The 15,724-nt window shown below is 43.0% G+C and overlaps 1 protein-coding gene across 2 annotated transcripts in view; it reads right to left on the reverse strand.

Moving 5' to 3' along the window:
* Positions 1 to 938: 938 nt before the first annotated feature.
* NEDD9 (neural precursor cell expressed, developmentally down-regulated 9) overlaps positions 939 to 15,724 on the reverse strand; it is a 105,642-nt gene continuing 90,856 nt past the window's right edge. For both annotated transcript variants that reach the window (XM_014941054.1, XM_014941053.1), the window contains 5 exons: positions 8,388 to 8,489; positions 7,082 to 7,183; positions 5,428 to 6,642; positions 5,006 to 5,095; positions 939 to 3,606 (listed from right to left, as the gene is read on the reverse strand). In XM_014941054.1, the coding sequence (XP_014796540.1) occupies positions 3,097 to 3,606; positions 5,006 to 5,095; positions 5,428 to 6,642; positions 7,082 to 7,183; positions 8,388 to 8,489 (2,019 nt within the window). In that variant the 3' untranslated portion in view covers positions 939 to 3,096. The remainder of the gene's footprint in view (positions 3,607 to 5,005; positions 5,096 to 5,427; positions 6,643 to 7,081; positions 7,184 to 8,387; positions 8,490 to 15,724) is intronic.

Consider the following 15,724-nt stretch of genomic DNA (forward strand, 5'->3'; position numbering starts at 1 on the left):
AGCACACGTGAAATTTCTGAAGAAGTCCACCACTCTGCTAACAGTTTTTAAAGCTCTGAATTGAAAATTGCTGGGTGGGATTGAGTGTACTTAGGGATGGAATGGCCCCATTAAAACAGGAGGTCATTTTTGGCAACAGTGTAGTGCAGAAGGAGCGGCGCCTATACAACAGAATTTGGAAAAAAACGTCCAATAGTTGAATGGAAGTCAGAATTGCAATAGGTGCAATTAATTGACGAGAATATGTTCTAGAAAAATAAGTGCTATTGGGGGCTGGCCTCTTCTCCCAAGGGAATAATGACAGGACCAAAGGAAATGGTCTAAAGTTGCGGCAGGGGAGGTTTAGATTAGATATTAGGAAGAATTACTTTACTGAGAGGGTGGTCAGGCACTGGAACAGCCTGCCCAGGGAGGTGGTGGAGTCACCATCCCCGGAGGTATTTAAGAAACGTGTAGATGTGGCACTTCAGGGCATGCTCTAGTGCCTGAGACTGTTGGTGTCTTTTCTGTGTGTATGGTTGGACTCAGTGATCTCAGGGGTCCTTTCCAACCACAAAGATTCTGTGGTTATTTCAGCTGGAACCCACACCCAGATAATGCTCCGCTTGGCATGGAGCAGAAGAGGAGTGCTCTTACCATTGGGCTGAGGGGAAGGATGGCTACGCTGAGCAAAGCTGCTCTTCCAGTTCCTGCAAGGATCATGGCTTCACCAGTAAGTGCTGGGGCGGGGGGCAGGCCAGGCCAGAATGGTGGACAGTCACATCTGTGTCCTGCCACCCCACCTTATACCCTCAAGTTCTCTCCTCACTTCAGTGCAAAGACGGGAAGTGAACTCCTCATTTTAGAATGGCTTTGACAGTATTAGCGAGCAGAATATTTCCTTTTAATATGCTTAGAGGACTCTGAAAACAGGAAAAAATAAAGACCAAGCGTTGCTGTTTCTTATATAAAAAAGCTCATCATTTAATAATCTTTACGTGACTCTCTACAAGATAACAAACTGCAATACAGGCTTGCAGCAAAGGTCCTGCTTTTGAAAGCACAAACTATCAACGTAACCGCTAAGCTTCAAAACGCTTTTTCACTTTCTAAGAATATACAGTGGGAAAAAAAAAAACCAGACAAGGAAGTCCAAAAAAACAAAATTCCCAAACTCTAGTATACAACAGGTGCACGTGGATTGCTGTTTGCCAACTGGCGACGGGCTGCAATAGCAGAACTGCCCTTTCTGGACGTTACGCCAGAGCCAAGCCCTGTGGTCCATCCTGGGTCCGTTGAGGTTGTGTTGGCTCCTGATGCCCTTCCAGGAACGTTCCACACACCCTGGGAAGTGATGGGTACCCAAGAGCAGTCTTCCCTCTGAGACACAATACGTTAAGGCTGGGAGGTGTCATACACTGCTGAAGTGGTTGTGTGATCCAAGAGGACAAATCCCATTTCAATAAGGCACGCGCTGGGATACAAACTGGGGAAGAGGGAAGTTGGGCAGAAGCGCCCGTTTCCTAGGAGCTACTGGTCTCCTGGCTGTGTGTCTACCAGCAATCTGCTGAGGCAAACACTCAGACCACATCAACGTGGAACTACCTTGAATCATGGAAGGACAGTAGTGTTTCTGCTTTAAAAACGCCGGAATCACCTGGAATTTACCTGAGCTACGACTCACTTTGAAGCACGGCTTTCAGGTCGAGGGCCGCAGGCAAATGGGCTTCTGTGACTGATTTTTAGGGGCTTCACGAAAGGCAACGAAAACAAATAAGCTTATATGGGTTTTGGAGCAGCCAGCACACGTGAAATTTCTGAAGAAGTCCACCACTCTGCTAACAGTTTTTAAAGCTCTGAATTGAAAATTGCTGGGTGGGATTGAGTGTACTTAGGGATGGAATGGCCCCATTAAAACAGGAGGTCATTTTTGGCAACAGTGTAGTGCAGAAGGAGCGGCGCCTATACAACAGAATTTGGAAAAAAACGTCCAATAGTTGAATGGAAGTCAGAATTGCAATAGGTGCAATTAATTGACGAGAATATGTTCTAGAAAAATAAGTGCTATTTCTTCCGTGAAATTGTGTATATACTAAAGAGATGTTTAAATATCTGTTCTTTCCAATTAAGCTGTTTTCTTTCCATACAAATTACAATTTGTATGTTAATCCTCTGGAGGGGACTGTTATTTTGAGACACTGCTCATCTGCAGCCCCAAAGACGGGCCCAGTGGATCCTGGGATGCTCTTGGGACAACTGTGAGTCCATGGCTTGAAAGTCTAAGGCTTTCAAGCAGACTGTTAAATTTAATTGCCAAAGCAAAGACATTCAAGGTAAACATGTATGAATTTCCATGGCTGGGAATCTGTCCATGTTTTGAAATCCCATGTTGCACAGTTACTAGAAACGGCAAAATTTGAATGCCTTAAGATATTAAATATATACAATTCTGCCTTCCTCCTTAGAAGGTTCTTTTTCTTATACAACCTAAAAATGCATTTCTCCCAGATGCTGTACGCCTTGCTCGACGTGTTGCTTGTTGGGGCTGCACACACAGGCTCGTCAGACTGACGGAATGCTGTACGTAACGAAGGAACATCAAGAGGAGACTTAAATTTCACACCATTAACCTATAGAAAGTAATTTCTAAGAAGGGAATGGAGTTCTATGAGAACCATTACACTTGCTTCGTGGATTGCTACAAGTAGGTTTCACAACCAAGTCCATGTGCCAAAATCAAGGCGGAATGAAACAAGAAGAGTGCAGCATCCAGTTAACAAATATTCTGAGGAAAGGGGCAGTATATACAAAAGATAGGCACTGCTTACCCGATGCATCATTTTTAAGGTGCTTAATTGCTGTTTTAGGGAATGTAGCAACATATACATATATGCAGTGTATACAAATCTAAATGTGTATGAGAAACATAATACAGAACCACATATATTCCCATATCCCTGATTTCATCAGATTCTCTAACGCAAAAGATGTATTTAAAATATTTCATTAAAAATATCTAAAAAACCAATAATTATAATGATAACATTTACACAAAAATAGTTCCAGTTTGTTTGCTCTTCTGTTTTGGCTGCTCACGCGTTGGCTTCCGCTGGGCTTTCATAAGGAGGCCATTTGGACCAGGGAGAGTTTGAACAACTGTGCGTGACGGGACAGCTCCGTCACTCGGTCCACCATCTTCTGCAGGGCTGCTGTGCTGGGGTAGTGCACAGCGGCCGCCTTGGTGGCCACAACGATGCTCTTCAGCAGCTCGCACAGCTGGTTGCTGGAGTTCATCACTTTGTTGCGTATGTCCTGCGTGGCCACTTGCCTCGCCAGCACGTCCCCGATGAACACCAGTTTGTGAGCACTCAATATGACACATTTGCTGTGAGCCACGAAGATTCGGGGGGGCTGAGAAGCGTTGACGCACCCGAAGAAGGCGTCGATGGCGTTGAGGAGGAAGTTGAAGTGAGTCTCAAACTGGTCGGAATAGAATAGAAGCAGCTGGCTGTCACAGGAGGTGGTGGTGCTGTTTGCAGGCTGGAGAGCTTGAGGTGGCTTCCATTTGGAGATGTCGTTCTCTACTGGCTTTGTGATCTCTTGCTCCAGACGTTGAAACTGGTTGATCTGAAAGGCAAATGAAAAGGCTCTCTTGAAAGAATATTCTCATAAGACATTGTTATGTATTACAATTTCACCGTATGCCTCAGGACACCCCTGGGTATCCCTGATGAACTTATGCCAAATAAAAAGCAGCATATATGTTGTCTAAGGTCCTTCATTTTAGAGAGTGAGGGGTAATCAAGTGCTTTGGTTACCACAAATCCAAATACACAGAGTTCAGAAGAGGAAAAACTTCTGAAATACTTTATTTGCATTAAAAAAACCCACAAACCATCCCACTCCTGAATTTACAGGCTGTTGCTCATTTGGCATATTCTGAAATCCCAAGTGAGAGCGATGGATCCAAGTAGCAATGACTCCTACACAATCTTTAAAAAGCTGCCATCTCTGTGGGATTTTGAGATGACAACCCTTTAACTCTCATCTCTGCATAGCTCGTACAATTTTCTGCCATATGATATGGCAACAACTTATTGAAGAATTAATATGAGGGCAAAGTGACAGCCCTTAATCTTATACGACCTACTTTTTTAGCATTTACAGTGATGCTAAGCACAGTATTTATGTTAATGGTATTGATGTTCCCTGAACAGAAGTGCAGGTGACACGTGTCGTGTATTCAGTGTGGTCCCAGTGATTTAGGCACTGGATTACAGGTCAGGAAAGCCAAGTTCTCAAGCTGGCTTTGTGACTGACCCACTGTGAGACGCTGCAGAAGTCTGTTTCTCCTCTGTGGTAAACTTTTGGAGACAGAGACTGCTTTTTATTATATGTAAGCACTGGGTACACCACAGCGGTGCACTGTTATTAAAAAAAATAATTAGTCTCTTAAATTGAGATGGTTGGAAATTGTTTCCCAGGGAAAGGCTTGTTCCTGCCACAAGAGATGATGTTCTAAACATGGAGAGCTGTGGCTGTGCTTCCACTCAGTTACGAAGTGGCAACAAGGAAATGAACAGGCCAGAGATGCTGACCTTCGGAACAGCTGCTCTGCAGTAAATATTTAAGATTCCTTTGGCATAAGCAATCACCGACAAAGATGCACAGGGCCAGGAAGGTGCTAAAATCTTGATGCTCACCATCTCCCATTTGGAGCATGCCCTTGTCCTTTGCGTTGATAAATCCATTAATGGTGGAGCCTGGCTGACACAAATCCCACTTGGAGAGAAACTAGCCTGGAGCTGCTGATCAGCCAACACCTAGAACCTGCTGTTCCTGTCCTCACCATCTAGCACCTGGGACTTGCCAACTGTGTGTGCTGGCACTCATGCACGCCTCACAGCCACGACGCCAGCAGCTGCACACTGCTAAGGGAAGGGCCCTCCTGCTTTATTTGACTAGTACTCTTTATGTGCAAGGAACACTGCATTTCAATACGATTATTGCACCCGAGCAAACATACCTGGTGGTGCTCTAGCTCCGTTTTGCTCTGCTTGATGATATTTTCCTTTTCCAGCAGCTCTTTCTGTTGCCTTTCAAATTCTTCTTTCCCCTGTTTTGCATAACATAAGACAACGGGTTAAATCAAAACTGCTTCTGAGCTAAATGACAACTCATAGGTCAAATAACAGGCTGCTTTGTACTGGCTTTTTCACTGGTAGTGCACCACTAAGAGAACAGAGAAGAAAAGGATAGTGTGGCAGAGCAAAAAGCTATTGTTAGTATGTATGCAACGGTCCTATCTGAGAGGAAGTAACCACCTCGGTGAAATCACTCAAGTATGTATTATTGTGACAATTTTATTACTACTTCCCTGCAAACACATTCTGCAAAACCCACAGGTAACTTTAATTTGGCATTGTGCATTGTGTTGGGTTTACGTACCTGCAGGTGAACATAATCGTAGTCATCCATCCAGCTCTTCTCCGAGCTGTCACTGGTGGTATTGTGAGGGTGCTGACCTTTACTTAGGAGTGGAGGAAAGGAACTGCAATGGTTCTGTGCTTTTTCTCCATGATGCTGCATGTGGGGATTGTCATATACACAGTCAGGAGCGTTCATGATATTCTCTGGTACGTTTTTGAAACGTGAGCTGCTCAATGCCTGTTTGAAGAGCACCTCTGCGTTGACGCTGATGGTAGTGGTCAGTTGCTTGGCATCGTCCGGGACTGTCCTTGCCACCATAACAAACCGATCCAGGTCATCACACTTGTTCTGCGGTCTGTTGACAGCTAGAACATTCAAAGACCAGTTGTAGCTGCTCAAGTCATGACTGGTTTGGGTAAGGATCTGGTGAGAGTCCTCCAGCCTTTGCACCTCCCTCCTCATTTTGTTAAGGAGGCCTAACTCAGGTAGGCAGGAAGCATTGGCTGCTGATCCTCTCGCAAACTGGAGGTACTCCACCAGCGACTGCTCTACCTTATCCACAGCAGCGTGAATCGCGTTGAGATGTTTCTCCATATACCCATAAGACCGCCAGTCGGTTGTAATGAAGGCCATGAGGTTATTGACAGCTGTCTCCACCATCTGCTGGAGGTGATAAAGCCTCTCTATAGCAGTGTCTGGATCAAGCATTAGTCTTTTGTCCTGTGCAGTTGATGCTGACAAAGAAGAGTCTTTTGACGTTGTTGAAGATGTAGACATGTTACTCCTTGTGCTTCCTGTGCTGGAGAAAGACAACCTATTCATCCCATCAGTCACATCCTGTAAGCCTTTAGTGTCTTGGAGGACTGATGGTGGCACATCATATACACCTTCTTTTCCTTCCGGGATGAGATTTTCGCTGAGTCCTGTCTGTTGTCCTGGGAATGCAAGTCCCCTTGGGGTATCATAAACGTCTTTTTGAGGTGCAATTTGCTGTCCAAGAAAATGGTTTTGATGATTCATAGGGAAAACATTCTGTTTCTGTGGTGCTCCATCCGACAATAAAAGGCTCTCAGGAGGAAATTTATTAAGTTCTTTCCCAGTTGCTTTGGTGATAGGAGGAGGAATATCATATACTCCTTCTGGTCTTACACTGTGGCCCACTGGAAACGAAAAATCCTGCAGATTTTCCCTCAGGCCTGTATCTCGGCACGCAGATGGAGGCGTAGCATAGACCTGAATGAAAACAAACCATGAAACCTTTGGCTAGAATAGCAAAATATTTTACATCTTCTATATGACCTATAAAATACTGGGATGGAAGATCTGCTATTGACTTTCATGGAGTCAGCTACTTACCCTGACTTTGACTGACTTGGTTTTAATATCTCACTTTTTAACAGTCATCTCAATGCAAATTCTCATAACCAGTAAAATCCAAGAAGGCAGCGTGCTGCCACAAAGATAATGTAGGCCTAATTCTCAATTCACACTCCACAACATCAGTAATTTTGATGCAGTGCGTCACTTTATCAGTTTTAACATTTTAAAAACCTAAGGAAATCTTTTAAGTACTGGATTTCCTTTTCCTTCAGTATCATACATGAACTCATTTAAGCATGTCTTTGGTCAGACATGAAAATACAGGATCTTGTGGGAAGAGGGTAATACTTACCCCTTTGGCAGGTGGAATGTCATAGACTCCTAAAGCTTTTGCTTCTCCCATGGGAACTGGATTCACAGGCCCCTTAACCGATGTGGGGGGAATGTCATATATCTAAAGAAAGAATAAATTGGTTATAGAAACAAGTCAGCTCAGGAAAGCTCTGATCTCAGATGAGTTTTCTTGGTTTCCATGTTTCCTCTCAGCCTGAAGATGATCAGAGAGACCTCTTCAACTCTGTTTCATATGGCAGAGCTGTTGGATTTGCCTGGGATTTTTGACCGTTCGGAGGAAATGCACTTTGCTAAGCCCCCTCTGGGCAACTGTGTGGACAGCAGGTCAGGGAGATGAAGTCATGGCTGACTTCCACGCCCAGAGTTAAATCAAGGCCAGTCTATTACAGATACCTGCTGAGGTGAACAGGGGAGAAGTATATTCATGTGGCCAGAACCGATAACAACCTTACTGACAGAGATTAGAGGGGCTGAGGAGTAAGCTTGTACTAGGATCCACAAAAGTCTCTGAAACTGATGCTGCCCCTGTCAGCATCAGCTATCTGCTTTATCAGGTGCAGTGTGAGTTGTCTTACTAGCAGAGAGTACAGCTGTCAGATGTTTCAAGTGTCCCTCTTGGTGACATGTCCTACATTGCAGTGGGCTCTGCGTGTGGTCTGGGGCCACTGTCTGAATGTGTCTTAACCCAGACTTCCCAACAGTTGCAGCCATTCCGTGTCAGTCTGTGTTATGTACTATTGAGCTTCGGTGTAGTTCCCTAGAGAAGTTGCTTTGTCAAAGAGCCACAGAGAGATGCAGGGTTGGTGAATTTCAGGTCCTGCAAGCATCCGTTCTAGATGTCTGTGGTCTTGAGGAATGAATGTTAAGGGTGTTCCCCAGAACAACGATGTATTTCAAGTTCAGTGACGTGGTGCATTAGATATGTGGTGAAAACAACTCCCTGCATAGTAGCTGTTCATCTAGGCAATAATTTTACCCTTACTGAGTGAATTACTGTCAACTATGCAACAACAAAGGAAGGGAAAAAAATTGTTCCCAGGCAGCTAGTTTATTCTGTTTAGATACACTCTTTGATCAAAACACAGAAAACAAATGGGACTTTTGCGTCTGGTGTGCTGCCAAATCTTAGTCAACATCAAATACAACTTTGAAATACTTGTGCACTCTGTGAATAAGCCACAGCATCTAATTAAAACATTTTTTCTCTCTGAAATGAGAGAACTTGCTTTGCTTGTAAACTTCTGGTAGGAATTCACCACCTTTTGTGCTCTGTCAGTGCTGTTGGCAGTTTTATTGGTACCTACCCCTTGGAGAGGGCGAACAGGGGGGATATCGTAGGTATCCTTCTGGTGTTTGGAAGGGAATTCATAAACATAACCTTGTCCTGACCTGACTGGAGTTATTACCTATGGGATAAAAGAAGAAGAGGAAACATAAGTCTCTGAGGATCTTGGCATGTTCTGTCTGTAACTGCACAGGGTATAAACAATCCGGTACTATTAACATTCATGCTTTATGTGGTAATGTTAGTAACATAAGTCTACATATAATTCTGAAAGTTGACCACCACAAAATAACTATTAGTAGCTACAAACGCACCATCTTTTCCTTCCAGACCAGCTGTGACATGACTGCTTCCTAGCGCTACAGTATCTTCTGTTTGTCAAGCACAGATTCTCCTGCACATCTAAGAAATCTTGGTCCCTTCTTCCCACTGACCACCCATTAGCACGAACCACACGAGGTGATGGTGACACCATCCACTCACTGAGATCAGGGCTACAGACACTGTGCTCCATAGCACAACATCCTGGATAACTGAGCGTGAGATGTGGCTTGGAAATTCTTTACATAGAAAGGCTATGCTTAAACCTTCCAAAGTGGGACATCAATTTTGCTTTCTCCACTTGGTTTGTCTATATTAGCAGCTAAGAGATAGGAAACGTTAAGCCATTCTTGAAGTATATAATGCAAGAACAGCCTCTGGGAAAGAAAGAAAGAAAAAAAAAAGCTTAGAATTTACATTTTTTTGACATTTTCTAAACCATTAACTACCATAATGACTTCAAATAAAATTTGGTGAAAAATAAATGCCTATGTCTTGGACAGCATGTGCATGGCAGAATTTCAATATAGTGTGGTATAAAAGAAATGTTACTTATCCCCAAGAAAGATCTGGGTTTATAGTGGAAATGCTGACATCTTAACCTCTGCTGGTGCTATGTAGCTCTAACAAAAAATACAAACGCTGTAATCCAAAGGCATAAAATAGCAAATTACATAGGCCTGTACAAGATGTGCTTTGTACTCAGCTAGGGAGAATTCTGTACCAGAGCTACCTAACTGTCTCCAGAAATGTATGCAAGACGTACAACAGCGTTTCTTCCCAAATACTCAGTAAAGATCCCATAACAGTTTTTGCTGCAAGGAATCCTAGCGTCCTGGCCAGACTTCACAGTGAGTTTTGCCTGACTGAGCTCTGCAGGCAAAGTCCCTGCTGCTGACCTGCTATCTCCTCTCTCCAATGTGAACAACATGGGCTTTTCTTCTTTTTACTTGCTGCCCAAATAGTGTTGTGTAACCTCTGGCTCTGTACCAGCACACCATCACTGGATTTTCCCCCTGAGGTGACTGCAGGTCTGACTCAACCTGAGTATCCCAAGGCAGTGCCTGGTAGTGCCAGCCGCTGCACCGCCTGCCTGTGCCTTAAGGTGAGGGAGGAATACCCGTGCCCGGCAGGCAGGGGGGAAGACAGCAGGTTTTGCAGCTGCTTTTCCTTGAATTAGCATCAGAGGACAGGAACTGGAAGTGAGTTTCCAGAGCGCTGTGCCAGTTTGCTGCTTGGGAGAAAACTCCTTGGGTGGGGGGTTAAACAGGGCTTACATACATAAGAGGTTTTTAAAAAGAATCTAAAAAAGTATGGAATATATGACAGATCATTTCCCTCCTGCACAGCCACCTACTGCATTGTAAAAGGTGTCTACAGACAAAACTTTTAAGAAAGATCTCCCTTAAATTACTAGAAGCTTCCCATATTGGACCACTCCAGACGTTACCCCTCCCAGGACACCCACATGTAATACTGGGCTTATTTTGTTTGCCTGAGAAACTTCTAACTTGTAGTAACGTCGCTTCCTCATGCTTTTTCTGCCAGCAAGGCCTAGTGAGCAGACTAGCACAGTTTCCCATAGATTTTTTGCAGCCTTTTTTTTTTTTTTCTTTCAGTTGGGTGCTGTCATTCAAATGCTTTCCACTCAAGTCAGGAACAGAAGGATTTGGTTTTAAGCAATATTTACTCAGAAGTTCTTTCCAGGGGCTCCAAAATTACAACCATGGCATTGCTTCAATAATGAGTCACTGGGTGTTTGAAAATGATCCTCTGGGAGAACAGACAATGCACAGCAAAAACAAAGGGCTGTTTCCTGGGTAGCCCATCTCCACGAACCCTTCTGCTGCTGTGAACACTGTGGCATTAGGCTGCTTTCTAAAATGCTGGGAAACTGCTTGACCATGCACAGTAAAAATCCCAGACTGATCGTGGTGGTCAGCCAGAAGTCCCAAACCAGCCCTGGAGGCGGGGAGGACCAGTGCACTGCTGCAGTTCAGTTCTGCTTATACCTGCTGATTGTTGTCCACCTGGACAAGGTGGGAGTCAGGCTGCATCAGGCTCCAAAAAGGAGTACCTGAGGGACAGGTAATAGTCCCTCAGCCTGAAATTTTTAAAAACTCTTGCTCAGTTTTGGTCTACTCCAGAAACTGAACTCTATCCTAGATCCAGAGCAGGAGTAAAATTTGACCAGATCTCCTCAAGGCATCAGATGTGTGATGCTTCTTAAGAGTCATGCCCATGGAGGTAATGCATGGCACCTCTGCAGAAGCTTTATGACACTTCAGTTCTTCAAGGTTTGCACAGCACTTTAGATAAGCACCTTTACACAGGCTCAGCACTAACTGTCCTACCCATCTTGTGCTGAAACTCGTTCAGGATACAAGACACCACCACTCCCTCCTTGCTCAGAGAATTAATTTCCATGAGCAAACTCAAAGAAAACTCCCAGGCCTCTAATAAAAAAAAGGAGCTGATCCAAGCAGCTCAGGTAATAAGGAAAGAATCACAGAAGGTTGGAAAAGACCTTTAAGATCATCAAGTCCAACTGTAAACCTCGTGCTGCCAAGTCCACCATGAAACCATGTTCCTAAGCACACACAAGTAAAATATGAAATGCCGAAAGCACTACAAGACTGATGTTTTTATTTACTGGGCTGTGATACAATCCTAAATAACTACACTGAAACTGGACTGGCCAGATGAAGGAAGCGAGTTTCACCCAAGCGCCGCAGGACTTTTTAAACCATGTATCTTGGTTATTTTTGCTCCTTCCCAGACTTGACTAATCCAAAGCAGTGGTCATGCAGGGTCACCCCTTTATTTGGGTGAAACAAATCCTCGCTCTGGGTGCATCCAGATGTTGTCAAAGGAAGTGAGAGGTTAAAACACGAAGTGCCTGATTCTGGATATTCATGAGTACTGCCTGCCTACACAGGTGCCTGCCAGACAGAAGACAGAAGCTGCCTGCAGGGCTGTGCTTAGCAGTGCACTCTACTTAAGGTGGCATTTATTTTCCAAATAAAAATGCATCAGAGGCTTTTATATCTGCTCCTTTTCAGGCTTCTGAAAAAGCTATATGAAAGACAGAAAGTGAAACCCAGCAACAACCAAAGTCTGTTGGTAACATGAAAGACAACTTTTTTCTCCCGTTGACTCAGGTGTATTTTCCTGTGTGAAGGATTATTATCCAGTAACAACATGTTCTGGGAGATTTCATCATAAAATCCTCTACAAATGCTGATCTAGTCTGCACTGAGTACAAGAACATTTCCTGTTGTAGCTACACTCCTCTTCCTTTCCAACACTTTTCATAATGTGTCTCTGGACTGCTCGTTCCTACTCAATTCAGAGCAGAAGCAGCTCATCAACAAAACATATCTTGAGTGAACATTTTGTAAAAGTAATTAAAAGAATGCTCACGCGACCTGAAAAAGTGAAAATGTGGAGCATTTGTTCTGACTCTTATGTCCCCAAGACAGGATTTTACACAGGAGGCCAGGACATGTGGTCACACTGCTGCTTCTGTACAAGGAAGAGGGAGGTAGCTGGGCAGGTGAACTAAGAAAGGTACCAAACTCAGTATTTTCAGAAGTAACTTTTGATTTTGAATATTAAGCCATAAATATATTAAATGAACTTGCTGCTTCTGAATGGGATGCTCAGCCCCTTCAATGCATTCTTGAACCATTTTTTATGGTTTTGAATGTTTGATGGAAATTTACTTTTGAAGCTGGGCTTCAGCAGGAAGAAGGTGGCTGCAAAAGAAAAGTTCCCCTTCTCCCACTCTCTAACAGGGATATCAGCCCCATCTGGTACTTAGGAATTTATTTCCTAACAGATGTCACTGAACTTTAGACCTCGTGAAGATTCTCTTTTTCATTTACCTCTTCTCTTTTAAGAATGCCTGTGGTCACGCATGTTTAAGTAATCCTGCACTTCAAACCAGCAATTTTCCTTGTTTACGTGTTAAAGGAAATAGATGGTGTTCCCACAAACTATCTAGGCCAACGTTCTCAAAACATTGTTAACCACCTAATCCAGGCAGAGCAACTAACAGGGAGCAGTTTTGGCTTTGGTGAAACATGTAATGAGCCTACTTCAAACTTTCAGTACTGCAAAACAAAGACAATTGAGCAGAAAGTTTGTTCTGCTCTTCCTGAGGACCATGGTCTTCCAACAGCAATTACTTGGGTCTTTTCCATGCCAATGGCATGTTCCTAACCAAGAAAAAGAGCTGAATATGCATGTACTTTCCAAAATATCCAGTCCTGTGGTTCATTAAATCCCTCTTCCTTAAATATGTGGAAAAAAACACCATTCTATTTCTTCCAGGATTAAAATGGATGTTAGGCTGCAACAGAGAACATTCCTAACAATGGCAGCAACAAGACAGTTCTTGTGCTTATGGCAAATGCACAACGCTGTCATTATGGCAGATGTAGTTTAGATTGTTTAACAAGGACAGAGAGTGAATAAACCTACTGAAGTCAACAGAATTACTCTGAATCTACAGCAACACTGTGGAAGGCAGAATTCAGCCTGTTTCCATGAACAGCAATTCCTGATAGGCAGACTGACGGGAAACAAGCTTTGCTGAGTTTTATGGGTGAAAGAACTGAAGCAGAGCTGTGCTGCACCTCTGCAACGCCTCACCCCAAACCACAGGAGCTGAAAAGGGCTGCTTGCCATTTCCCAGCATGGCCTCTTAGCCCCAAGAACGTACTGACGCCTGCTGACTGCTTTTAACATACATCAGTGCTTTTTGGAGGTGGAAAACAAGGGGCACATAGGGCAAATTTTATATATTTAATTTGAATCTGGATAAAAATTGTATTAAAATATATTTCCTGCAATGATGCTCTCTTCTCCACCCCATGGGTAACTCTCAGTGGTTGCTGAGCTACTGCCATCAGCTGCTGCTAATCTCAGCTGTCCATCCTCAATCTATTAAAATCAGCTGTAGCTTACCCTGGGAAGAGTCCTGCCCTGGAGGAGGCTGACTGGAGGTGCATAAAATGGGGCTGTTACGAAGCTTGGATGTGGAAAAAAGGGATTCAAAATGTAAGTAAAGGAAAATGTGTGTGTTTGTTGTGAAGTACTTCTGTAAGTTTAATACCAAATTCTAGTTGTTGAAATTCTGTTCCTAAGCCTTTCAGGTGGATATATAACAGCTACCTGGGCTCTGTTAGGCTTGTAAGTAGAATGAAATAGGCAAAGAGAATATGGGGAAATTATAAAAGAAAGAAAGAACTGGGGGGGAAAAGCCCGTAATCTCTGTTCTGTTGGACTCCCAGTGCTTTGGAAGGCAGTGGCAGGAGCTGTTGAATGATGCTGGATCAGGCAGTGAGCCACCTCTTGGCCCTTCTTTCTGTTTGCTGCGTGTACTTAGGAAGTTAGGTGTGTCTCATTAAATGTATTTTTTTCCTGAGAAAAGTCCTGTGGCTAAATTGAATTGCAGGAAGGTTGTGTTAAAGAAAAGAGTCTCTAAAGTAATCCAGGTATTTGAAATAACCCGGTTAGCTGGCTAAAACTCTGTCCTTTTTACATAAAGCTCATAGTGTTTCCTCTCCTGTCTTTCTCAAGCTGCATCAAGATTTCTGGTGACTGATAATGAATTTTCTGAAAGTAATAACTATTGTATCACCTAGTATTATCTGCTATAAAAAAAAAAGCAGAAATAATTTCATAAAGCAGTAGCCTTGACTTAATTATTTACTATATATGATGGCATACAGTGTGCTTCCCAGCTGTGTGTGAGTAAAGGTTGGGGTTTCATTCTCAGATGTGCTAAGGATACTCCCTCTGATAAACGTTTGTTTTTCAAAGTTGCTAGGGTTATCAAATCATAACACTTTATTTTAATGTATGAACACTATAAAACACTGTAGTAGAGTATTTTCTGCCAAGACTGAACCGTTGGAGAGCTTTTGATCACAAGCTGAGGAGAGGAAGCCTCTAGAAGTATTTATTCTAATGCACCAGGCTTGTAGCTACACCCATGAGTTGTTTTTAGTGCTATGAGCCCCAAAGTTTCTGCAAGGCAACAAGAAAGCAGCAGAAATGACTGTATTTTCTCTCCTGGGCTGAGTGAGTTATCAGCTCTATTGTGGGGCGGAAAGAAACCCGGTACCAACAGACATAGTGACATTGCCACTTATCTTTGATTGAGTGAAGATAAGGATACATGGCAAATACAACCCTGATAAAGAACTGACTTAGAGTTCTCGATGTTGATTCCATCTTCAAAATACCTGCTTATTTTCTCCTACGCTTTATGTCGATTTGTTGTCTAACACCTATACCTATGAAGATCTCATTTTCTGCTCTAACTGTACATGCTCTCAGAGCTAAAGTATGTCCAGATGTCACTGATTCATGGTGTGTTAAATTAAAAATGCATGACTCTGCAGGCTCAGGGATTTAAACATAAACTTTTAAATGTGGCTATGAAGTGCCTCACCAGTAGATACCCAGTCTTAAAAAATACACCCATGGTATTGTAATGAAAATGGGTGTTACAAATTTCTCCTTTTGAGGTTGTATTATTTCAACCAGATTTATGCAAGTTTTGGGTTGTGAGTTTGAGTTGGTTTTGAGTTGTGAATCTTGAAGATGTAGAACGGAAGTCATGAAAATGTGAAATCACAAGCTGGCCTTGATTCAAACCCTCAGCTGCTGGTGATACTGGTAGAGTCAACTACTTTGCAACTAGCCTAATGTTAACTTTTCAACTTCTGGTGTGACCCTTTCCATTAACTAGCACACAAAAGAAGGTTCATTACACTGTTGTTCAGTTTTGTATTTTTCCTAAATCTAAAGTGCAGGTTTATTGTCTTTCCAAACAATTACTATTTTTTTTTAATATTCTATGGAGTTACGTAAATGACCTAAGCTCCAATTAGCATAAAATGACAGGGCTGTATTAAGTAAGTGTAGTGGAATGGTGCTGACTTGCATCAGCTGTAGCTTTGGATTACAGTGTTGAATTTTTTGCTTGCTGCTGGTGTTCACGATCGCAAGCTAAATGCAGAT

The sequence above is a fragment of the Calidris pugnax genome, unplaced genomic scaffold (assembly GCF_001431845.1).
Source record: "Calidris pugnax isolate Ruff unplaced genomic scaffold, ASM143184v1 scaffold8, whole genome shotgun sequence".
NCBI classification, from domain to species: domain Eukaryota; kingdom Metazoa; phylum Chordata; class Aves; order Charadriiformes; family Scolopacidae; genus Calidris; species Calidris pugnax.